We start from the raw sequence: 26,173 nt of genomic DNA on the forward strand, positions 1-26,173 counted from the left end.
AGGGAAGAAGCTGTCGTGAACAAGCTGCTGCCAAAACCAGCAGAACTTAACTTGCTTACGTATAGGAAGCCAGCAGACTAGATAAAAATAAACTTCTCTCGTATGATTTTAAGAAAATTGCCTCGTAGGAACGTTTGAATGCAATTTAATTTAAATTATGTTTATTATCTTTTAAGACGTTTATTAAACTGTGGTAAATAATGATCCTGAACTCGAATATAATTATAACGCAATTTAACAGCACAAACCTTGCAGAAATTTGTTTCAAATTGTTTATTTAAGCAGTCAAATTAGATATTATCGTACAATAAACAAATTTTAGCCGACTCTGTTATACAAACGGATATAGGCCTATGTAACGATAATAACATATTTGTAAAAAAAAAATACTTTATTGCGTCAGGATTTTCAACAGATAATGATAGAAACGTATATTTGGAAATCATCCAAATTGTACCACATGTTCCAACATACTTTGTTTCAAATGTACGAAGTCAATTCGTTCTACGTACAGAAATCAAGAGAAACAAACTAAAGATATAAAAAGGCTTTCAGTCGTGTATTTTTATTTGTAGATGTGCTCACTCATACCTCGTCATTTTGATGGGCTGCTTTTGAAATATGAATCGTTATGGAGAATGTACTATGACAAGTAACGACGCACGCATGTGCCTAGCCTGAGAATTCCATTCTCTACCAAATCTTAGTAACAAGAGCCCATGATACCCCTTCCGTGGGATCCAAACTTGTACTGGACTGCGAAATCAACGAGAAAGGTTTCCACACTCCACTGCAGTGAATTAAAACCCGGCCTAACCAGTTTCTCTTGTGAGAGTATTAGCATAGTTTCGTTTGTCTTAATGGAAGGAAATATATTTGAGGCTGGCCTCTTCCGATATGTGGCTCCGACAGGTTTGGTAGATGGATACCTGCATTTCGGAGCAAACTTCTGCCTGCATCTGCAGATTAGGATAGTTCTTCTACCCTGAAGATGGAAGCATCAGATTCTCCCCAAACGCATATACCCATATATCACACTGCATGACGTCACATACCAGACGACTGTACGTAACCTTCATGCTCAGTGCCTTCTGCAAACGTCACAGGACAACCCACACTTGCTTTCGTAGAATTTCAGGGCAGAATCTCAGTTTGGCTACCAACCATTCTGATGTTTCTCGTGATTTTTCTTAGTCTAGCCAGGTGAATGTCGTTAAGGAAGTCATGATCGCCTCCTTTGATATCCTTACCACTCACCATTAACGATCAACCCCCAATTTTATTCAACGACTTATACTCTGACCTCAGTAGCTGAAAAGCAAGTTGAAAAGCAAATTGAAGCACTGAGAAATGGGAGAAGACTCCTTGAGATTGCTAAGATAGTGAAGAAGAACCAAACAACTGATGGCTTCTCAAGAAGGACTCAGTTCCATGGAGTTAGTTAGTTAGTTAGTTAGTTAGTAGGTTTGTTGGTTTGTTTGTTGGTAGCTCTACTCCCCAACACGTCTTCGTGCTGAATCAATTAAGCACAGGATTAACTTTACCTTACTTTTACCTTACATATAAGGTAAAGTTAAAAGGATCTGGTAAACCGAAGTGAAACGGAGAGCTTCATGGCGGTAGGCATAGGCCCAAATGAGGGCTGTAGCGCCAATGAAAAAAAAAAAAAGTTAAAAGTACTCGTATGTGCGTCAAAACACACAAGTACTCAAACTCATATGCACCTATGGAATTCAGCTAAGGGAACAGCCTCCAATTCCAAAATTGAAATCCTCCAACGCTACCAATCCCAGACTCTCCAACACATTCTGAATGTATCTTGGTACACAAACAACAATAGGATCCATGAAGATCTACAAATGAACACAGTGTTCAGTGAAATAAAAAAGTGAAATACAAAATACTTAAGAAAATTAGAAAAACACACTATTGCAACAGCAGTGAGCCTACTAGACAATAGCAAAACTGGGCATAGACTGAAAACATACATCGTCCTAACTCTACCAGACAGACCTCAGTAAAACCCCAATAAACGAATTAAAACGATGCTTACGAGTAAATGAACAAAAATAAAAACGAGTATATAAGTTACGCCACTGGGCATAACTCATTCACGAGTCAGAACTTATTGAACATATATATTTATTGCAGATTCCGCAGATTGTGTGTAATAAATGTGTGAAAAAAAAAAACACACACAGTGCAACATGAATTTTGTAGCGTGTCAGCACCCTTCTATCTTCTAGTGGTTCATCAATTATAATCGTGCCTAGGTTGTCTAGGTTTATCCTGAGTCTGTGATTACGCAACACGATTAACTAAAACGACCGTTGCTAAGGAGTCGAAGAACCATATCTATTTTCATCTCTTCGCACTTATTTCTAATGTTGCCCTAAATATGCTGCAATTTTTAATGTTGCCGAGAATGTTTCTCTTACTATACGCCTTCGCAGACCTGAGGGTCTCCTATTGAGTTCTCCTGGTTCGTATCTCAGTTCTTCCGCTGTCTCTATATATGGAACAAATAGGGAACAGGTGGACAGATTTTCATAATATTTTGCAAAGGAGAATTTTACGAGAAACTGTCGAGCAACTTCAGTATTCATTTAAATCTTATTTGTGTTACAGTGGCGTCACATGAAGATCCTACATGCACTTTTGCATGTATCTTGAAAAATATTAATCGAAATCTGTTTCGAACAAACATTATGCAGAAGAGGCTACGCAAATTATATCCAATGCACTTATCCGAAAGTCTTTGCGGTTTTTAAGATAATCACACGAACCGGATGTTTTCGAGTATATTTTTTTCAATTTTCATATTAAGCACTCTATCATAGCTTCCAGAACACCATCGCAATTAAGAAAGGAAAAAAGCAAAATGAATTGGTTGACGGTGCATTAAAATCATTTTATTTAATTATTTTGATATACTGTTCTATACTGTTGGTTGAGGAGCTATGCCACAAGCCGGAAGGTCGCGGGTTCAATTCCCGATAAGGTCATTTGATTTTTTTTTCAATTGACCTAATCCTACCAGCCGCATTATGACCCTGGGGTTTACTCAGCCTTTAACAGAAATGAGTACCAGGAATTAATTTAATAATTTTCCTGGGGAGTAAAGTGCGGCTGGCGCGTAAGGCTGACAACCTTACCTTCATCTATCAGCCGATTGTCTAGATAATGTGGGAGCCTCAACGTCTCACAACCCTATGGGCCTTCACGATTTGTTACAGGGATAGCTTTAATTTACTTTTACTGTTCTATTACTTATATGGCACTGACGCATATATTAAAAATATAAATTTCGTTTAGTTCGTGTTTGTTGCAAGGAAAAAATTAATCGTAGTCTGAAGTACTGCATTTATAATTGCAGCCTGCCGAACACACCTGCTAGGTGTACACTCAGGATTACTTGGTTTCGGACTTTGTCCATCATCCGGTATTCTAGAAACTAGACAACTGAATTGAGGTTAGCTCTTTCTAAGGGAGCCAAACAGAGTTGATGCCTTCTTCCCCTCACCTTAAGATAGAAATAGACCCAGTTTCCGAAATATTTTGTTATCTCATTCCTGGAATATCGGACGGTAGACAAAATTAAAAACCCAGCAATTCTGAATATTACACACCATCGTCAAAACCCTTAAGATCTAGATGTGCACTGTATGCTATTACAATGTTGTTTGTTCACTGTATGAAGCCAAGATTGCTTTCCGTTCAATAATTTATACATCCCCTAAGTTGGCTTTGTTGAAAATAGGAATCTTAGAAATACGACTTCCGGGTGGCCTCGAGTTGCATGAACTTCCTGCTAAGTCCCATACACATCCGTTCAACGAGATTACCGCTGCTGTCATAACACACAGATCGACAAGCAGAGAAATGGGCATGGCTTCCACATATGTAGGGCCTAAGGCTTATTTATTTTGTTTTTCTTAACCTATCAAGGACTGTGATTACTACTTAACTGTCTATTACATGCTTTAACATGAAAATTCGCAATTTTTCTACAATGTATTTATACCTTTCTAATGTTTCTCAAAATAAAGGGTTATTATCATCCAAAACGGCATTTTCTTTGTAATGGAGACAGAACATGTTTGCTGTGAGGTAGAAACTCAGATAAACAGTGAATATGTGCTTAAAGATTATTCACCGATTGCTCTTTGTAGCGTAGATGAAATGCGTTTCTTATGAGGTGAAAATTAATTTTGAAGTATTCTTTAAATTGATAAATATTGCCACGTGTATGGGTTGTGAGTGACTTATAAAACGGGTTCTGGATTGAATGATTGGATTTATTGACACATTTTACACACACCTCGGGACTACAGGCAATTACAGCGCTATCGCTTTTTCCACATTTTACAGTTCATCGTTGCACACACTGGGGTTCTCAGTCTTCACTAGTCGTAACCTAGCAAAGGATTTGTAACAGTCTCACTGTCACTTCAAATTCCTCTCTTGCTGCTATTCTGCAAGTGCCAATTCCGAAGACTCGATTCAATCCAATTCCTCTACTCTCATGCTCATATCCTGACAGGCTGGTGTCTCTAAACTCGACTAAACCTTCTCAACTGAATTCTTCTTCATAACAACTTTGCACGGACCACGCAGAAAATACGGGCTTCCTATTGTTGAGAAGGTGTGTTTACAGCGCCGTTTCATAGAAATGGAAGTTACATGATTGTTGCTTGCGTATTCATTGCCGCGGCATTGTGTTTACCGAGTCGTTGACTAACAACGAACGTTTATTCTGACTTCACTATTCCGGCTTTCGGGCGTCATGTCACAATATCATGTAGTGATGTTGATTCGATATTAACATATAAGGCACACGTATCCTGTCTTCTGCAAAAACAAACTGCATCCTGTCTTAAACAAATCCTCCATAACTGATGCTGACAGAGAAGTCCATCCATTGAAACGAGGTGTATTTTTTTATTGCTAGCGGGGTGGGACTAAGTCCCTTGTACTGCGGCCACTTCTGGCCTATTGTACCAGCCCCAGATGATAGGTGAGGGCGATTGTGGAGCAATTGGTGGAATGAAGATTGGCAGGGGAACCGAAGTACTCGGAGAAAACCTGCCCCAGCGCCAATTTGTCCACCATAAATCCCACTTGACCAGACCCGGGATCGAACACGGGCCGCCGCGGTGGGAAGCCAGCGACTAACCGTTTGAGCTATGGCGCGGCCTAAACGACGTGTAAGGAACATTCCCAGATAGGTAAGTCTGCAGTGGCAGAACACAGCAATGAACTGGGCCATTGGATCGGGTTCCGGTAGACCGAGGTACTAATCTAAACATCGGGCTAAATGGACCGACTTGTTAAAGAGGCAACAGAAATAATATTATATCTAACAGCATTGAGGAGTCGGGGATAGCGTGGTCGGTATACCGACGGGCTACTGACTGGATGACCGAAGTTAGATTCCTGGAAGGTCGCGCCATAGCTCAAGCGGTTAGTCTCTGGCTTCCCACCTCGGCGGCCCGTGTTCGATCCCGGGTCTGGTCAAGTGGGATTTGTGGTGGACAAAGTGGCGCTGGAGCAGGTTTTATCCGAGTACTTCGGTTTCCCCTGCCAATCTTCATTCCACCAATTGCTCAACAATCACCCTCACCTATCATCTGGGGCTGGTACAATAGGCCAGAAGTGGCCGCAGTACAAGGCACTTAGTCCACTCCACTAGCAATAAAAAAAATAGATTCCTGGAATCGCAGCATCCAGAACGGCCCACCCAACCTCCTCTCCAATGGGTATTAGGGGCTCTTTTCCCAGGGGTGAAGTGGCCGAGGCATGAAGCTTGCCACTCGCCTCCGTCTAGTGCCGAGATCAGGAACTGTGGAGCCAGACCTCTGCCTCATACATCTTCGTGGCGTAGTGTTTAATTATTTGTGCACAGGGACAACTTTATCTTTACTTTACCCAAATTGAATTAACATAGAGGAAGGATTCAGTCGTAGCAGAACATGGAATTCCAATGCAGGCTAAGTGGGACATACGCAGGGAACAGCATGTTAAACGGGAGACAGACTCTAGTTCACAAACCTGAACATCAAATTAAGTGACATGGTGACGGTCTTAGTCGGATGGGTGACCGCATAATTTCTCTGTCCTCCAGTCACGTAGCGTGCCAGTAGGACGAGGCCACTGGCAGTTTGATATGTACGTGTACTTCGGCGAGGTACCGACATTCATTACGTCAGCCCCGATGGTGGAGCCGAAGGAGATCTCTGAAACGTTGATTCTTAATTCATTATTGACGTGGCTGATTGCCCAAGAAAATTTGTTATTATATTTATTTGCCGTGAAAGCTTCAAATCTTACAGATAGGTTAAGCACTACACTGCAACAGTTGCTCAAAATTACTGTGCCTGTGGGGGGGCACGCGGTAGCATAGTTGGTTGAGGCACTATTCTACAAGCCGGAAGGTCGCGGGTTCGATTGCCGATGAGGTTATTGGATTTTTTCAATTGACCTAATTCTTCCAGCAGCACTATGGCCCTGAGGTCGACTCAGCCTCTAAAGAAACGAGTACCAGGAATTTGCCGGAGCGTAAGGCTTACCTCACCGCCAGCTGTGAGCCGATCGTCTAGAAGGTGTAGGAGCCTCGATGTCTCACAACCATATAGACATTCACGGTTTGTTACAAGGTTAGTTTTTTTTTTGTTGCTGTACTTGTGGGTATGTTCCTTCACAACTCCACACCCAAGCGCTAACTGCTGGACATTGAAGAATGAAAGCTTTCTCATGCAAGTCTATCTCCTGATGGATACTTCAGTGGATGACTACAGTCATAATGGTTTTAAAAATGACAGAACTGCTGAGAATATATTTAGTACAAAAAAAAATAGTTCTAGCAATTCGATAGGACACTCTTACAAAGTTCATCTCGCCCTGATGTCCACTTCTATGATCTCCTTCTTAAGTTTCATGAAGAGATTTCGTCAATTTCGATTGTCATACCAGGCCCTTCATTAACCAACGTTGTTTGCTACAATTTCTTCGCACACGGAGGTATTTTGGTTCATGCCCAACTAGTTTGTGTACCATTCAGTCCATGTCTGTTTCTTTGCCCAGCCATACATAAAGGGGATTCTGGTGTCAGCGAACCAGCTATCCAAACGAAGTCTGACTTTCTTTTGATGTTCTTTGATGGTGCAGCTCCCCTAGATATCAGTGCCAAAGTAGGAGTTTGTTTGGTTCTCATTAGGACACCTGCATTGTAGGTTAGATATGTCCATCATAAAAGAAAATAAGAGCATTGCACCCAGTTGCAATATAATATTACATGCAGAGTTTTAAAATTACTTGTGTTTTATTTTCAGAGAAGTAGTATTTATTTTAATTCATAAATGACAGTTCGCGATATGCTTACAAATTAAGAAACAGTTCTTAAGAGCAAACTCAGTTCAACAACTTTTTGGAAGAAATGCATCTGACAGCTGTGTCAAACCTCAACACTAGAGATTTCCATAGAGTATCAATAAGTTTCTGAACCAAGGATTATTACTACTACTGCCATACTCACATTCAGTTCCTTCAGTTCTGTATTACTGGAGCCTTTAAATTAAAGTTTGTGTCTCTGCTTTTGAGGTACATTTAAACATCTATCGGATACCGGTACATATTTCCATTATATCTGTTTCTGCTAAACAAAAAGTGAACGATGCTTGATGTACAAATGCTGGAAACGTTCTTATAGCAATAAACTATAGCTAATGTATTAAAAGTGACACACTTGTCAAAAAATTTAACTTTGTAATGATTGGTGAAAACCCATTTAATTTATGGTACATGGTCTCGATGCTAATTCTGGGGCTGCAGTAGAGGCAGGGCAATGACCTGGAGCTTTCTTCAGTGCTGGGGCAATGCCCTGGTGTGTCTTTTAGATATGATGATTTCAGGCATAGGGAAAGGTTAATAAAACCTCTCCTTGCTACTGTTTTCATAAAAAGGATAAGTATGAAAAATTACTATATCTGGGGTTTGCATAATAAGATGGGTTTTTGGATTTGATGACCGAATTTATCGGACCTTTATACAACTGGTTAGAACGGTTCACAGATCACTATGTGACACACTGTCATCTTCATCTGAATGGACACTCTACTGGAACTATTCTGACTTCCAACTAAACTGTCAATTATTGCTAGCTTCTTATTATACAGATTTGGGTGAGACCACAGCACAGAAAACACATCCGTTGGCTAGCAATGGATATATGTGAATCCACCCTGAAAACACCTTTTGCAACACTGGTTCTTTTGTTGTGTGCATGTATTGTGGGCATTGCCAAGAAATAGGTCTACTCTATTGTTGGTTGCGTATTTGTTGCAGGCTTGTTTACTGAGTCATTTAATACAGTGGGTCCGTATGTCACAATATGTATTGGTATTATTCATTTTAAATGGTCTACTTTAAGTGTCTTTGTTCAGTTTACCTATTAACCAGCAGTTTCATAAATAACATAATGGAATCATGATAGACAAATGGAAGCAAAAGGCTCACAATTTGTAGATTCCTTAATTCTTGTAAACTGGATACAATGCCAATTTCAAATTAATGGGTATCCAGTACGGAAAAGATACTAATAAATCATAGCATACTTCTCAACAGCAGCAGCAATTAGTGCATATTTTTATTCTATGAAGTTTGGTATCTTTCCAGAACTTAACTTACCGTGGTTGGGAACTTCTGATGAAGTTTGCTGTTATAGGCAGAAAATGTTGCATGTGCACAGAAACTGTTTTCTTAATACCCATAGACGTTATGCTCTAAACTCAGTGATGTTGATATGTTAACAGAGTTTATGTCAGTAGTCAAATAAATGTGGTATTTGAATATCATGTGTCTAAATGTTACTCAGTCAAAGCATTTACTTTTCTTGCATCTATTAAGTTGACACTATTTAAGTAGAAGAACTAAAAACATAGCTTTAAAGTAAAAATTATATTTCAGATTAAAGATAAAGTACATGTTTGTTCACAAAAAAGGCAGCTATCGCTGCATATATAAAAGTATTTGGCAAAAGTAATTTTAAATTCTTTCACATCAAGCAGTCTTTGGAAGCAGACCACAAATATGTTCAAAGTTGCAGCCATTCAGACTTTCCTTGTATTGCTCCTTCAGAACATTTAATGGACATAATTCAGCTTCAGGACAGCCAGGTAAAGTAACAGGTCTCTCTTGATGTAAGGTCAACACCTTCAGTTGTTTATTGCACCTAGAATATAACATTTTTATTTTTATTATGTGGCTCTGTTAACACAAATATTTGTATAGATATACAATACACTATAATTTTACTACTGTTTCAGCCTTTTGGCTATCGTCAGGTATTACCACAAATTACATGCATCTTCAACTCATCTGCTGTTCTTCTCTGCATTGGCCAACGTTTTTATTGGGAACATTTTTCTATGAGTTGTTGTGTTTAGCATATAAACGTTACTTTAGAGATCACAATACAAAACAGTAACATTTTCTCATTATGAAACACACTTAAGACCCATCAAATTAATGCAACTGTTGAAGGTTCCTCATTACATACCAGGTTCTGCTTAACTGATGTTTACTGAAACTGTCATTATGCTCTGACACCCTTAATTGTTCGTTTCTTGATTTAAATTAGCAAATTTCCTTAAATGATAGAAGTAAACAAGTAAAACACTGACCCCCATAATGTAATGCTATAACTGTTTACAGTCCATTTACAATTAGAATTATTCAGATGTTTATACTCATAAGATTTAAACACTGTGTAGTTTGAACTGCAAATTAACCACGGTCTGAATTATCTTCTTGGTTGGGGACTGACAATTCCTTCTGATTATGCTGAATATTAAATTTGTCAATATTGAATTAGGGTTTTATTGTAATATATAAAGGACTCTGCTAGTAATATCTATTTGTGAAGGACCAAATTTATCCTCTTTTCCTTTTCTTTTCAATATTAGTATTTTGACACAATACAGCAGAACCTGAATTTTCATTTCAGTGAAAAGCAGAGTATGATGCATTAACAGACATTTCACTGTAATAAATATTTCACCAAACTGTTTAATTTAATATATTCTAACACGCAGATTGTAATTATTTATCTTTGGTACCATCTTTTCAGGGATGGGCATTTTACAAATCATATTACATTTGTAATCATTATATCAGTCCCATATTCATAATGTTTACAGCTTAAAGTTGAAGTCAGGTGTTAGACTGCAACAACTAACTTCACAATTTGTGAAGTCTAAATGAATTTATTCTTGGTCTTCTTCAAGTACTGGCACATTTTATGCCCCATCATTATTGCAAAGCACCATAATCCATTTCCTCTCCTATAAAAACAAATCCCTGCAAAGTGACTGACACTAGTTCAGTAGTGTCATAGCACAGACAGAGTAAGTGGTGGTGTTGCACAATTCAATATAGTAATTGCCAATTGATTTTAGATTACCTTATGATGCCATTTCAATTGCACAGGTTACACAGCATCAAATGAGATCGAAAGATTATCAAGAATAATAAATAGGCATGGATCTTGAACGAGGCATAAGTTGCTTATTTGAAGGTACAGCCCAAGAATTCACCTTGAGAGATTGAGGAAACCCATAACTACATGCCAAGATAACTGATGGCACAGCCAAGATTCAAACCAGGGACCTCTTGTATATAAATCTGTTGTCACTACCACTGCAGCCACCGCCGCCACCACCAGGCCAACAACAATGGTGGCAGTAGTGATGGTAATGACAACAAAGACGACAACAATGATGATGGTGGCAGCAGCGGTGGCAACGATGGCAACAACAACAACAACAACAACAACAACAACCTTCTCAGTATATAAGTAATTAGGTAATTAATTATTCTACTACATGCTTGCTGAGTATCCATCATATGCCAACCAATTTACATTTTACTTTGAATAAAATCTCTCCTTCAGCCATTCATTAGTAGCATGAAGTATACAGGTAATGAAGAAAATGATGGACTGGTTTTTAAGTACATAACATAAAAAGCACACACACCTGAAAAGTACAAAGGCTAAGTTGGATCCAAAGCTGTCAATCTGACTAACTCTCCATTTTCTGTAACTTCCCATTGTGTTGAAGTTAGTATGAAGTAACACATTTTCATCCTTGTACAGGCCAAGGTGAGCTAGCAACTTCAGTATAGTGCCAGAGTGAGTGAAGTACACCACAGCCTGAGCTCTAGGCTCTCCTCCAGGCACTTCTTCTGCACTAAAATATAATTTATGGACACAATACATGATGATAAACAGGCCTTCAAACACACAATTATATGGTCATGAAAAATAAATGATATATATATACTGATAAATATAACATTAGTTTGCAGNCACTAGATGATATGGAAGTCTAAGGACAATGAAGCGAGTACAGTGCGAAGTCAGTGTAATCATAACCTTCGTCGAGAATGAACGTTAGCTGGCTGGAACAGCGCTGTTATGTGAAAATAGCAGTGTTTCGCAGCAGCAATGCGACTGAATGTCACTCAGAGCTTGTGGAAGCTCTGGGTGATCGTGCTCTACCATACAGAACTGTTGCAAGGTGGACAGAAGCATTCCAAAGAGGAAGAGAAGCAAGTGCCAACTTGCAATGTAGTGGATGACCTGTGTCCATTCGTACCGATGTTTCTCTTGCTGTGATCGCCCAGGGCATGGAGAAAGATGGTGCTGGTCTCTGAAGGAGTTAGAGAGATACAGGGATTGACCAGGCAACTATGCATAACTTACGTCGTGCAATTAGGAATAAACGTCCTGAACTGCTTAACAATGCCATCATCCTTCGCGACAGTGCAACCGCCCACACAGCAAACAGTGTCAAGAACCGTTTACGATGTTGGAGATGGGAAGTACTACACCATCCTCCATGTTAACCCGACCTTTCGCCATGTGACTATGATGTAATACCTAAACTGAATCAGCCATTGCAAGGGAAACACTTTCGTACACGAGAGGACATTTCCAACACAGTGCAGTGTGAGATGACAAGATTTGGAGATGGTGAAGCTGATGGTATTCGCCATCTTCCTCATCGCTGGCAGTGAGTACTTGATACACTTGGAAATTACTGTGAAGGTTGCTAGTCATAATGTAAGAATTCAGATTTAACTCAAATTGATTTTTGTATTTCTTAATCACAACTGAATTTTTCGAGGATTAAAGAATGAAAAAAAGAACAGCCATTCTGTAATGTGCAATTTTTCTTGCCTACTATACCTATGCTCCTTTACATCTACCTGATCTGACTAAGCCAATCGGAGGGGTAATGTAATGTAATGTAATGTAATGTAATGTAATGTGTTTGCCCAAAAAAATTAGCTGCCATGACTTTTGAAGTAATAATGAATTATGAGCTTCTAACACACACAGTACACATTTTCATAGATGTGATAAAATTTCGTGTCTAGCCAAATTTACTGGTCATATGTTCACACATAGTAAATTTGGCCAGATACTTATTATCACAAATTTTTAAGTTCTGGCGATAGTCCTTATGTCTTAGTGATTTTTAGTAGATGTATAACACACACACACACACACACAAGAAATGGTTGGGTCACTCAAGCAAAAGATCTTGATGATTTTTCTGTCCAGTCATGCTGTGGAGATAGACTGCTAGTGGAATCAACAAGACTACAGCCTAACAAATAAACCTCATCCAAATTACAGCAGATGCTGGAATTATTCAGGTAAATGTTCAAGCCCAGCATCAATTTGACTCGGAGAGGGGGGAACTAGAGGAAACCTAAACTGAACTGCCAAGTGCTCACTATTCAGGAATTAACAACAAAAGGGCACTAGATTTTAGAGTCTCTGAGCACAAAAGTCAAGTCACTCTTTGTTGCTCTTTAGTGTAGTCTATCAGTGGAGCAACCACGTTAAATGTGTCACAGCATCATTATGTTGTAAGGGAACAACAGAGTATGCCAAGGACCCTGACAGCTATACTAGCGGTAGCGTAGCTACTGGCAGGGCCTCCCTTGCTGGACAGGTCAAAGGGTAGGCAACAAAGAGAGAGACCAAAAACCAAAAACTGATGCCAGAAGCAGCGTCATCAGCAGGGACTTGAAACACAGAGCAAATGATGCTTGAGGTGGTTCAAGTTCGTATAGCAACAGGCGTGACCAGAGTGGTTTGAACGGTTGTTGTACTGCGATGTGGAAAGCAAATGGAAAAACTACCACATTATCACTTTTCCTGGATAGTCTCTTTCCAAAAACAGAGACACCATGTATGCGAACCGGAAGACGAGGAAGAAGACGTAAGAAGATGCTGGATGACCTTGGGGACAGAGGAGGATATTCTCATTTGAAGGAGAAAGCTATAGATCAAATTAAGTGGAGGAACTGTTTTGGAAGAGACTGTGGACCTGTCGTCTGACAGATTACTGATGAATGAATGAATGAATGAATGAATGAATGAACAACAGAATGAGGAGCAGAGAACAAAATCAAAATATTGTCAAGTGTAAGGTGGTATGTGTAATGAAACTAATAGGTTTACTTACTTACATAGTTGTGGAATGGATATGGACTTACAGTAAACATATATCATGTGACTTCTATACAGCCAGTATATTGGCACATCAGTTGGATCTATAGAAAACACAGCTTCCTCTATCGTTGCATGTCAGTCCATGTTTACAGAGTGGTTGCCTGGCAATGCGCTGGTCAAATCTGTTACAATATACTGGTTACAAGAATGTAAAGAGATGAAGCACCAAGAGTTACAGAAGAGGACCAAACTGTTGCACTTATGAGGGAAAGGCCTTAAAATACTGTACAACAGACATAGTACAGGAAAGTATCATTGGCAACATTCAGAACATTTATATATGAAAAGTGTCAATGATAAAGCAGCTAAGACATAAAAGATAAATACTTTCAGTTCTAAAAATGTAACTGTAATGAGAACATAATTCTTTAAGGAATTAATGTAATTTATTTCTGTGTTCTAACTCATATTTTACTGATATATTGGGTTTTTGGACTTTATCCATCGTCCTGATTTTTAAGATAACTAATAAAAACACGACATTTCGGAAACTGGATCTGTTTCCGTCCTCAGGTGAAGGAAAACACCTGTTGGGTCCGTTAGAAAGAGCTAGCCTCAACCACTGGACGATGGATAAAGTCCAAAAACCCAATATATCAGTATGTTATACACCATCATCAGAATCCTATAGTAACTACTCATATTCTACTCTTTTGTCAAGTTTTATGATCTACAATTAGATACATACTGTCACATGGCAGCTGAAAGACCGAAATGGTGGAGACAGAAGAGATGGCCGTCACTAGGGAACAGCCGATAAACATGTTTGCCTAGCAACATATAAGCACACAACAATAGAGGAATTTTTGTAAGCAGTGTGTTCTATGCAGTCCATGCTGAGGTTATATAGTGAGAGCCATCAGAAGAAGGCAGTCATAGTTGAGAATGTGAGGCAACTGTGGCCATGAGGAGTTGTGAGGGAGCTGCTGGTCAGTGAGGATAGAAGCTACTGAACATGTAAGCTGGAGAATTTGCATTGTTGGGACAGGGAGCCGTTACTAGGCACCCACTAGTGAAGACAGAGAAGACTTAGTGTTTGCTGTAGTGAGAAACTGAATGCGTGAATTAGTTACAGTGCTATAATTATTTATAGTTATGATTTCGAAGAGCTCAATAAATAAAATTACCAGTCCAAAACACATGTCTAGTCACTAAATACATGACAATATTGATTACTTTTTATAACTCACAGAAAATGTTGCATCATATCTTTCACAGGTGGACAGGCTTGTCTGTATGTGATGTTGTACCCATATCCATCAATCCAGTAGTATTCCAAATCTTCTGTGTACTCAAAAACCTGCAAAAATGATATCATTATCACAACATATTAGAAAATCTGCATGTGACAATACTGAAAGAACTGAAACTTACACAGAGTTCCTTTTCCTCAGCCACATTACTGAGCTGGGTGACCATCCACATGTCTACACATCTGTTTGGACATCCTTTGATTCACTCACAGACATTAATATTACAAACAATGATTGCTGTGGGACTTTGTATGAACATTGATCCACTGAAGAGCTTGCCATCATGTTACCTTCCTGTCATCAACAACAGCAAAATGGCAATTGGAATTACCTCGCAATGTAAGTGAAACTGAAACTATTTAGTCACATCTGTATCATGGCCAACGCCCATTCTAAACCTCTTATTATAAATACCTTCATATTTTTTTATTAATTCAAATATCAGGCTGAAATGTTAAATTTATATTCATTTTTTAACTATAGTGTTACTAGTATTTATCAATTATAACGTGATTAATCCATAAAGTTAAAGTTCTTAACATTCTACCATAAGTACCCAAAAGTTCAACACTTTTAACACCAAAGCCTGCCAATGAAATGATCTAAGTCCAATTTCACACACCTCCCATTCTCACAACCTAATTCCTTAAGATAAATCTTAACTTCATCCTCCAACCTCCTAAGTCTACAAGGTAGTTATTTTTCAAGATGTTCCCCCACTAAAATCCTGTATGTATTCTTCGACTCGCCCATCCTACCTACATGCCCAGCCATCTGAATCTTCCTAGAGTTTACTCTCTTAACACAGATTCACTACACAAATGTGACACATACAGAATTCAGAGCGGAGTCTGTTTCATACAATAGTATAAAAAAGAAGTTCATATCAACTATTAACATTACAACATTTTGACATCTTTACCTTCATGTTACTTTCTGAAAATGCAGCACACCATGGAGAATGTGCACGATGATCCCAAGCTATCTCAAATGAACAAGTAATATATAAAATAACAGCATCACCTGAAACAAATATCTTTCCTATAATCTTTAACACATCTTTCATCCTTACAGCAGCAAAAAATAGCTGTACTACAGTCACTGATTACTCACCAATACTAATGGTTTCACTGAATCCCAAACGAAAACTGATATCTTTCAGTGCAGCAGACATTTCTGGTCCCTCCTCAAATTTCATTCTTTCTGACAAAGAATGTGGATTTTTATCTACTTCTAATCGCCATTTTTGGCATAATTTATAAAACTGCAAATAATGTAGTTTAATATTATTTATACTGTTGATTATTTACAGCTATATAATCAAGGGTAAGGCAAGTAAGGCTTCCACTTCATATGTAATCTGAAAGGGGGCACAAATATTCAACAAGGTGTTATTCTGATGATACACTTATCATTTATATTCATGTCCTTATCCATATAAAAGACGTAAGAAGATGCTGGATGACCTTGGGGACAGAAGAGGATACTGTCATTTGAAGGAGAAAGCTCTAGATCTCAATAAGTGGAGGAACTGTTTTGGAAGAGACTGCGGACCTGTCGTCTGACAGATTACTGATGATGATGATCCATATACAGAAATACTATTTGAACTTTAAAAACTTGATGAATATCTGTCAAATTATTACAATTTTGTTTTTCCCTATGGCTCTACAGCCCTTTGGACCTTGGCCGCTTTTTCAGTTTCTTAATCCTATACACGGTAAGTAGGACTCCTTGGATGGGGGATCAGCCCATTGCAAGGCAACTACCTACACAAAGAACAACACAAACTCAGAATAAACGCACACAAATATCCAAGCCTAAAGTGGGATTCTAACCCATAATCTCAGTGTTCAAGTGGGTGAAGACAGTTCAACCATCGAAGTACAAACTATGCCCAATGTTGCTTAACTTCGGTGGTCAGATCAGAACTGGTGTTTTAAACATAGTATGGCCATTGGAAAATATTACCACATTACAAAGTGAGGTGGAAAAAGCTATCAAGGAAATGAAGAAGAGAAAGGCTACAGGAGATGATATACCTGGAGATGTGTTCAAGTTACTGGGAGAAGGTGGTTTGAAAACACTGACAAAACTAATGAACACCATATATGAAAGTGGAGAGTGGCCCAAGGACTTTACAGAAGTTACAATGATTGCCTTAAAGAAAAAGACAAAAGCTACAAAATGCAGCGACCATCGCACAATAAGCCTTACTGCACATACAGCAAAGATAATAGCAAAGATACTTAAAAAAAGAATTGAAAGGAAAATAGAGGATGTACTTGGAGAAGATCAGTTTGGATTTAGAAGAGGAAAAGGAACCAGGGATGCAATTGGGATGATGAGAATTATAGCGGAACGAACTTTGGAGATAGATGAAGAACTGTGTGTTTGCTTCATAGACTGGCAGAAGGCATTTGACCGGGTAAACTGGACCAAATTAATGCAGATCCTGAAAGAAACAGGTATCGATTGGCATGAAAGAAGATTGATTAGCAAATTGTACATGGATCAGAAAGTTAGAGTACGACTGGACAGGGGGGAGACAGGAAGTGTGCAGATTGGAAGAGGAGTTCGACAAGGATGCTGTTTATCACCAATTCTGTTCAACTTGTACAGCGAATGCCTTACCAAGGAAGCTCTGGATGGGCTCGGTGACTTCAAAGTAGGAGGGCAAATTATTCAAACTGTGAAATATGCAGATGACCTTGTGTTAATGGCTAAGGAAGAAACTGTGCTACAGGGCATGATTGATAGACTAATTGAAATTGGAAGGTGCTATGGCATGGAAATGAATGTGGAGAAAACAAAAGTAATGAAAATTTCGAGACAACCAACCCCAGTCACAATAAAGATAGACCAAAAACAACTGGAGAATGTGAAATGTTTTAAATATTTGGGTAGCTTGTTAACAGATGATGGAAGGTGTACTAGTGAAATTAAATCCAGGATTGCCATGGCAAAAGCTGCATTTAGCAAGAAGAAGAATCTTTTTACCAGCAAATTGGACTTAAATTTGAGGAAGAAACTAGTGAAATGCTACATTTGGAGCATAGCTCTGTATGGGGCTGAAACATGGACACTTAGGGCAGTAGATCAGAAACATCTGGAAAGTTTCGAAATGTGGTGTTGGAGAAGGATGGAGAAGATCAGTTGGACCGATTATGTGAGAAATGAAGAAGTGTTAATTAGAGTCAGTGAGCAGAGGAATATCCTACACAAAATAAGAAAACGGAAGGCTAATTGGATTGGTCATGTTTTATGCAGAAACTGCCTTCTAAAAGAAGTTATCGAAGGAAAGATAGAGGGGCAGATAGAAGTGACAAGAAGATGAGGAAGAAGACGTAAGAAGATGCTGGATGACCTTGGGGACAGAAGAGGATGCTGTCATTTGAAGGAGAAAGCACTAGATCGCATTAAGCGGAGGAATTGTTTTGGAAGAGACTGTGGACCTGTCGTCTGACAGATTACTGATGATGATGAATATGCAAAATGTAACAAAACATGGAATCCAGGCTGTTCTTAGACTGGTTAGCTATAGAAATTTGTTTGCCCACACCCGCCCACTGCTGGCTGCCTAACTACCGCTTGCTGGCTTATCTCAGTAGAGCTGCCTGTTTAGGATGGTTAGCTGTCCTTGAGATACATACAAATACAGTTTACAGTGTTGGGAAATATACTGTTCAAAAATTAAATACATTTTCTTTAAGTGCATCCTGTTGTGTTTATTATCAAAGATCTGTCAAGGATTCTAATAAAGATTTCTTTTATTAAATACAGTGTTGACAGAAATTATTCATACATGATTCCTTCATACAGTGTTCCTCATGGATAAAGTGCTGCACATCTGACAGTGTAAGCCATGCAAAGTAACAATTCACAATATCATGATGCACGCATACTTCTTACTACCATAAATTAAGATTGGCACTATGTGAAAACAGCCCACCTCTTATTACCACACAACTTTTTGTAATCGTAATTGTAATAAAAATACGCTGCATATTTGAGATGTCCTTGATTTAAACACTGTATTCCAAAGAAATGATAATGGTATTATCTTTTTAGTTGAAACAAACAAACTTTTCTGACATTTCTCATGAACATCCCTCCTTACTCTTCTACAGGTCTGATCAAGCTTACTGCCTTTCGGAGGTGATACAAGCAGTGTCATAGCTCAGGCAGATAGTTGCCAGTTTCCCACCACAGTGGCCCATGTTTGATCCCAGATCGGCTCATGTGGGATTTGTGGTGGACAAAGTGGCACTGGGGTAGGTTTTCTCTGAGTACTTTGATTTCCCCTGCCAATTCTCATTCCAAGATCTGCTCCATATTCATTAACCATCTGTCATCAACACATGATAGTCTTGATACTGATAGTGCCATTATATAACTAAAAAATAAAGGATGAGATGCCATGTAGATTCTGGTACATCATTACCAACATTTGGAGAACGCTGCTGTCTCCCACTTCAGAATAGTAGATGGCAGCAGAAGGTTTCTCCAAAAAATTAGTTTATGATCTACAACATTACTTAGCATAAAATCAAAGAAAGCAGTATCCCTAGTCATCACTCTGAGAATTTCATATCTTACATGTCTCATTAATTTTAAACTAAAACATTTCAAATATTAAATGCCAAATTCAAGAAACAAAATCGAATGACGAATAGGAAATTCAAATATCAGCTTCTAGAATTATAAATTTTGGAACTAAGAAGACTGAAAGAGGGACTGAGAACTGTACAATTTCAAACAGATTCAACATACTCCAGCACCAAAATGTAAAACTAAAAATCCTAGAAAATTTCAATAAATCATCACTCATACTTCATGAATTAGATATACCGTCACTAAAGAAATATGAATAATTTAAACTATTAAGCATAAAAATGTTAAAAACAAACATAACGCATAAATATACACCACTTTAGCTTACCCTGAGAACTGGATCTCTGTATATAGCTTCTGGAAACCAAACATACCTACTCACTCTTCGCCCAAAGAGCCCAACAGTAAAATGACGAGCACTTTCAGCAGTACGTTGAGTTGCAGTATGTCGAAACTGTAATGGGTTGAAACCATAGTAAATTTATCTTATTTTTGTATGTGGCATACATTTATAAGGAGAAAGGTCTCAGGATGTCATACCTTAAATGTTGAATTTGTATAAATGTCTGGTAATATCTGAGGAAAGCGATTCTGAAACCTCTCTGCTAATTGGATCATTTCATCTTCACCCTCATGTGCCAGACGTTTCTCATCAGCTTCTTCTACATGAGGAGACCAGGCCTGTAGTGCAGCTATTTCTTCCTTACAAAGCTTGCCTGATAAATTAAAGAACAAAAACTAAAAGATAAAAAGTAGAAAAGTATAAACACCAAAAACATGTCATAATTTATGAAGTAAATTTCTTAATAATGAAATTTCATGTTATTCCTTGGAACATAAAATTTTATTTTAACCATTATGCAGAAGTATTATACAAAAAATTATCTGATTTATGGGTGTATTTTGCAACTGTACAAGAGCACCATATTTTTTTAACATACAGTAATTACTATGACCTGGATGAATGGAATTTGATTAAATTTGTGCAGTCAAAACTTATTTTTACCATTTGTTCAAATTATACAACACAAACCACTGCCCCATATGATGACATATGTACATGTTAATATTGAGCAAGCCTATATCAAAAAATGATTTGGACAAAAGTTTTTGCATTCTTAATAATATGGATACCATTTTAAAAAAACTGCCCCTCACACACCAATTTAGGCTTCAAGCCCACAAAAAAGAAGAACACCTAATTCTCACTACTGGCATTAACTTGAATTAATCCTTTAACTGAATAAAACATTTTGCCACTACACTGGTTCAAGAAATGGAAATAAACATAACAGCAAAATTAATTCTTAAATTTCAGCACATTAAAATTAAGCGCATTAATCTGTGAAGTACACGTGTGTTTCTTTATAGGTAAAGCTATCCCTGTAACAGTCCATGGTGGCCCATAGGATTGTCAGCTGTCAAGGCTCCCACATTTTCTCTAGACAATCAGCTTGCAGATAGCAGTAAGTTTTGTCAGCCTGATGGACTAGCCACCCTTAACCCCAAGGAAGATTCCTGGTGCTCATTTCTGTTAGAGGCTGAATCAACCCCAGGGCCATAATGTGACTGGAAGAATTAGGTCAATTAAAAAATCCAATTATATCATTGCCAATCAAACCCATGACCTTCAAGCTTGCAGCATAATGCCTCAACCAACTATCCTACCGCACTGCCCCAGTGTTTCTTTACAGTGCTACAACAAAAACTGTTACAGTCAAAAGATGAAATCTATGAATGATGTTGGCATGAAGTAGTCTAAGTTAATGACAACATTGTCAAATAAACCATAAACAAACTAATAAACAAAGTAAGCATGGATGTATATTCTGTGCATTGACAGTTTCTCAGACACATCTATTTGTGATATCCAATTTGGAACAGGCTTCCTGGTCTGTCACCGTTACATTCTCACATTACACATTTGCTAGTTTGTAGTAAATGAAAGCATAAAGGCATATTCCAGTGAAGAACATATTTTCAAAATAATTCTTTGCAATGTGGCATGCAATATGGGACTATTATACTAAATTTAACATTGCATATTGATAGCTAACTTCTTCCTGTATTTCATTAAATACCATATCATAAAACATTTCCAATAAAATTTGTTGATCTTAACAAACTCCACATTTTATCCTATGTGTCAATTTTTTTGTATTATAAACCATTTAGGAAAAAAGGCTGAACTTGATCTACATATGACATATTCAGACAAAAATTAAGCTCACCTGAAAAGTTAAAATGTTTAATAACTATGGAGATGAAGTGTAAGTAAACGGGTGAACATAAGTTTTCCGTTACGAACAAAGCTGTGCACTTTTGAAATGAATATATCAGCTCAGTTGCTGGCCACTACACATACCAGCTAAAAGAGCTCAAGACACCTGAGCACTGCATCTACAGATATTTTGTATACTCATTAATGTAATTCACACTGTGATAATAACTAGCCAAATTGCAAAACACACATTGGAAGTTAAGTATTTCAGTTCTCAACCTTACTACACGTTCATTATTCCCTTGTACTTGTCAGGAATACATTCAAATAAATGTATAAGAATTGCCACATTTACTCTAATTTTTCTAATTTTCCTTCCACATATTTTAAGGTAGATAATATTTAAAATGTTTCATGAATTGTGACTACATAAGTTGAGCTGATAAATACTGTCGCGTTTGCTAGGTAATGCGACAAGAAATTTGTGCGGGTTCTTGGATTTGAACAAATATTTTTTATTGGACACTCACTGTTTACACTCACAAGCACAATTATTCCACTTATAACGCCCTTTAGAAGTTTCGTCTTCAATGTTACAATTACTTGCACCACTGATCTTGGTGAAGTGTCTTCTGCTCTGCTCAGAGCTCAACTGCCCTTAGCTCCTTTGTCGGATACGAACTCATTTCTGCTCTAGTCGAATAAAACTCTTCTAGTCTAGTTGGATAAGAACTCTTCTGTTCTAGTCAGATAAGAAATCTGCTGGTCTCTTGCCGAATACCAACTGTTATATATTGCACTCGGACTGAATATAGAACACCTTGTCAAAGAGTTCATTTTGCCTGCTGCTATGCAAATGCTGCTTCAAAAATTCGTTGCTGCAGGAATACATATCTGCCTCAAACAATTCATTTGCAATGGTGGAAACACCACTGTTAGACTTTCATTTCTGGGGAAACTATTTCCTAGGCTTTGCTGCCTAGGAATTGCTAGCCGTTGTATAGCAATGGATGCATTCTGATTCCAAATAATCTGGCCCTAGGTTGCATGCCACAATATTCACAAAGAAAGGGAAAAAGTTGGTTTCATTATTTCTCTAAAATTACTAGAATTCAAATGGAGATATACAGCTGTACAGCAATCATGGGTAGGTTTGAGTCATTCATGCACTGCCCTGCTTTTAATCATTAAAGGTAACAGGTAAAGCTATCCCTCTAACAGGCCATGAAGGCCCAGAGTGGTGTGAGAGGTCAAGGCTCCCACATCTTCTAGACAGTTGGCTCATAAATGGCGGTAAGGTTGTCAACCTTACGTGCTGGATGCCATTTATCCCCCAGGAAGATTTTTGTACTCATTTCTGTTAGAGGCTGAGTCGACCCCAGGGCCACAGTGCAGCTTGAAGGATTAGGTAAATTGAAAAAAATCCACTTCAACAGGACTCAAACCCGCAACCTTCCAGCTTGTAGCATAGTGCCTCAACCAAGAATCTAAAAACTATATATATATATATATATATATATATGTATGTATGTATTCAAGGGATATAGTAACTCTCTATGGGGTTTAGGAATGGAGATTGGATTTATTGACCACTTTAACACCCAAATTGTAACTAAACTCAATTACACTCATCACTAATTTCCACACATTAAATATCACTATAGTGCACAGACTAGTGTTCTCAGTCTGTTACAGTCTCCACTAGTCATTTCCTGGTAATGGATCTTAAAAATGGAGATTCTTCAACTGCACTGACCAAGTCTTCTGTTCACAGACTCCCTTACAATTCTCTCAGGTAACTCCCAGGCTGGCAGCCATTTCACACCAGTCTCCTAGTCTTCTCTTAACAGACTGACTTTCAATTGACTACTGAACTCATTGCTCCAAACCGTCCTAGTCATAATACCTAGGCATTGATCATGTAGAAAACACCCTTCCTCTGTTGCCATTCATTGTTGCTTATTAAGAATCTGCTGCCTAGCAATGGACATTCTTCTGTTGTATGTTTTGTGGCTGTTGCCTAGAAACAAATGTTATTTCAGAGCCATTCACTAGCAACGGCTGATTCTCTGGCTCCACAGTTCTTGCTTTGAACAAATACGCCACAACATATATATATATATATATTTGGAATATAGTATGTAATTAGACTATTAGTTATTAATGATGATGATCATCATCAGTAATCTGTCAGACGACAGGTCCACAGTCTCTTCCAAAACAATTCCTCCACTTAATGCGATCTAGAGCTTTCTCCTTCAAATGACAGTATCCTCTTCTGTCCCCAAGGTCATCCAGCATCTTCTTACGTCTTCTTCCTCATCTTCTTGTCACTTCTATCTGCCCCTCTATCTTTCCTTCGATAACGTCTTTTAGAAGGCAGTTTCTGCGTAAAACATCACCAATCCAATTAGCCTTCCGTTTTCTCATTTCGTGTAGGATATTCTTCTGCTCACTGACTCTAATTAACACTTCGCGAACCAGACGCCTAGGCCTAGGCGTTTGGGTTTTAAACGTGGCAGACCGGTCGCCTAGATTTAGGCTTTTAGGACACTTTATGTTGCAACACACTATTCCTCGCTTTGGTGGCTATGTGTCTGTAAAAGTACTGCGTAGCTGACCTTCGGAATGTTTGTTTTCCGACTCAGCAATGTGACCACTCTCTATTCCCCTCTCACTCTAAAGAAAAGTCCCTTTGTTCAAGTAGAAGCTTCTATGTGTGAGGTAAGATATTCTCAGTGTCAACATGGCTCAGAGACAAAAGCAGTTGAAGGCCCTGCGAGCTCTCAGAGAAGAAGAAATCTGTGATTTGATCTCCGATGAGTTATCTGACTTGCCAACTGCTTCGTCTTATGATAGTGAGGGCAGTGTCAGTGGCAGTGACAGGGGCCCCCAAAATATTGTGACCCGAAGAGAAAGTGAACGTGACAGTGAGAGCTCTGATGAAAGTGCGAGTGCTAGCATTGCGGGGACAGCCACATGGGGTAAAGTGGACAAAACACCCACTTTGGGAAAGTTTACTGGTGATCCAGGGGTGACACAAATGCCATCGGACCCTACGCAAGTGTCTGAAGTAGCTGAACTGTTTTTTGGAGATAGTTTCTTTGACATGTTGTGTCAGGAGACCAACAGATACTATCTCCAACACCGTGAGGCGTATGACAGTACCTATAAGGTGCTGAAGTGGTTGGATGTCACTTCAGCAGAAATGAAAAATTTTTTGGCAATAATCATTCTAATGGGGTTTACAAAGAGGGATAATTTGAAAGACTATTGGTCCACTGATCCATTTTTAGAAATTCCCATTTTCGGCAAACTCATGACTCATAAGAGATTTGAACAGATATGGTGGTGTTTGCATTTCAATAATAATGAACTGCAACCACAATCAACGGGCAGGCTTTTCAAAATTCAGCCCTTATTAGACTTTTTCGTTGAGAAATTTCAGACAGTTTATAAGCCAGAGCAGCAACTGTCTTTGGACGAATGTATGATTCCTTGGAGGGGAAGGCTTCGTTTTCGAACGTGTAATCCTGGGAAACTCACAAAGTATGGCCTACTTGTTCATGTAGTCACGGAAAGCACTTCAGGCTATATTGGAAATTTAGAAATTTATTCCGGTGAAGGCAAGAAATTGCAAGAACCTATTGTTTCCATTTTGGATCCCTATCTGGATCAAAATTATTGCGTTTATCAAGATAATTTTTATAACAGTGTGGCAACTGCAGAATACCTACTTTCAAGGAAAGTACGTATTTGTGGTACAATTAGGGTGAACAGAGGCCTTCCTCCAGATCTGAAAGAGGAATGTAAATCCCTGAAATGTGGTGACACCATCTACTCCCACCCCACGGAGGCCTCATATGGACCCCCTGGGCGACTCTTGAGTGATATGCGGAAACATACCCTCGTGAAAATTGTGATGAGCAAGCAATCGACGGGGAAGTATCCTTCTAGGCAGTGCCCTGTGTGCGCTGTGCACAAGAAGCGAAGCAAGACTTCCTATGTCTGCAAGTTCTGCATCATGCCTCTTCACAGAGGGGAATGTTTCCAGAAATATCACACTCTGAAGCACTTCTAGGAGCTCTGGTAAGTCTTCTCCAAAAATTTTAGTTCATAAAATTAATTAGGAGATTTTATATTAATTTTTAAAGTGAACAGTGCACAAGTTAGGGTAGTAGGTTTAAAAACNTCCAATTAGCCTTCCGTTTTCTTATTTCATGTAGGATATTCCTCTGCTCTCCGCGAAGTGTTAACACTTCTTCATTTCTCACATAATCGGTCCAACTGATCTTCTCCATCCTTCTCCAACACCACATTTCGAAACTTTCCAGATGTTTCTGATCTACTGCCCTAAGTGTCCATGTTTCAGCCCCATACAGAGCTATGCTCCAAATGTAGCATTTCACTAGTTTCTTCCTCAAATTTAAGTCCAATTTGCTGGTAAAAAGATTCTTCTTCTTGCTAAATGCAGCTTTTGCCATGGCAATCCTGGATTTA

At 38.6% G+C, this 26,173-nt stretch overlaps 2 protein-coding genes and 1 long non-coding RNA gene across 9 annotated transcripts in view; 2 read left to right on the top strand and 1 right to left on the bottom strand.

Annotated features, from left to right (window-relative positions):
* Nucleotides 1–6,568: 6,568 nt before the first annotated feature.
* LOC111871909 lies at nt 6,569–12,945 on the top strand. Of its 2 annotated transcripts, XR_004513836.1 has the most exons (3): nt 6,569–6,656; nt 10,486–10,860; nt 12,626–12,945. It is a non-coding gene; the product is annotated as an uncharacterized LOC111871909 (long non-coding RNA). The 2 variants fall into 2 exon arrangements; XR_002844126.1 differs by lacking the exon at nt 6,569–6,656 and having other exon boundaries at nt 9,236–10,860.
* LOC111871908 (multiple inositol polyphosphate phosphatase 1) overlaps nt 8,937–26,173 on the bottom strand; it is a 21,732-nt gene continuing 4,495 nt past the window's right edge. For all 6 annotated transcript variants that reach the window (XM_023865302.2, XM_023865304.2, XM_023865308.2 and 3 more), the window contains exons 4-10: nt 19,993–20,168; nt 19,781–19,906; nt 15,952–16,102; nt 15,761–15,861; nt 14,776–14,885; nt 11,034–11,246; nt 8,937–9,229 (exon numbers count right to left, since the gene is read on the bottom strand). In XM_023865302.2, the coding sequence (XP_023721070.1) occupies nt 9,058–9,229; nt 11,034–11,246; nt 14,776–14,885; nt 15,761–15,861; nt 15,952–16,102; nt 19,781–19,906; nt 19,993–20,168 (1,049 nt within the window). In that variant the 3' untranslated portion in view covers nt 8,937–9,057. The remainder of the gene's footprint in view (nt 9,230–11,033; nt 11,247–14,775; nt 14,886–15,760; nt 15,862–15,951; nt 16,103–19,780; nt 19,907–19,992; nt 20,169–26,173) is intronic.
* The window catches only part of LOC111871906 (serine/threonine-protein kinase fused), an 18,140-nt gene continuing 17,560 nt past the window's right edge, over nt 25,594–26,173 (top strand). Inside the window, exon 1 of the mRNA XM_023865300.2 lies at nt 25,594–25,762. The gene's annotated coding sequence lies outside the window, so the exon portion shown is untranslated. The remainder of the gene's footprint in view (nt 25,763–26,173) is intronic.

This window comes from Cryptotermes secundus, unplaced genomic scaffold, assembly GCF_002891405.2.
Source record: "Cryptotermes secundus unplaced genomic scaffold, Csec_1.0 scaffold1529, whole genome shotgun sequence".
NCBI classification, from domain to species: Eukaryota; Metazoa; Arthropoda; class Insecta; order Blattodea; family Kalotermitidae; genus Cryptotermes; species Cryptotermes secundus.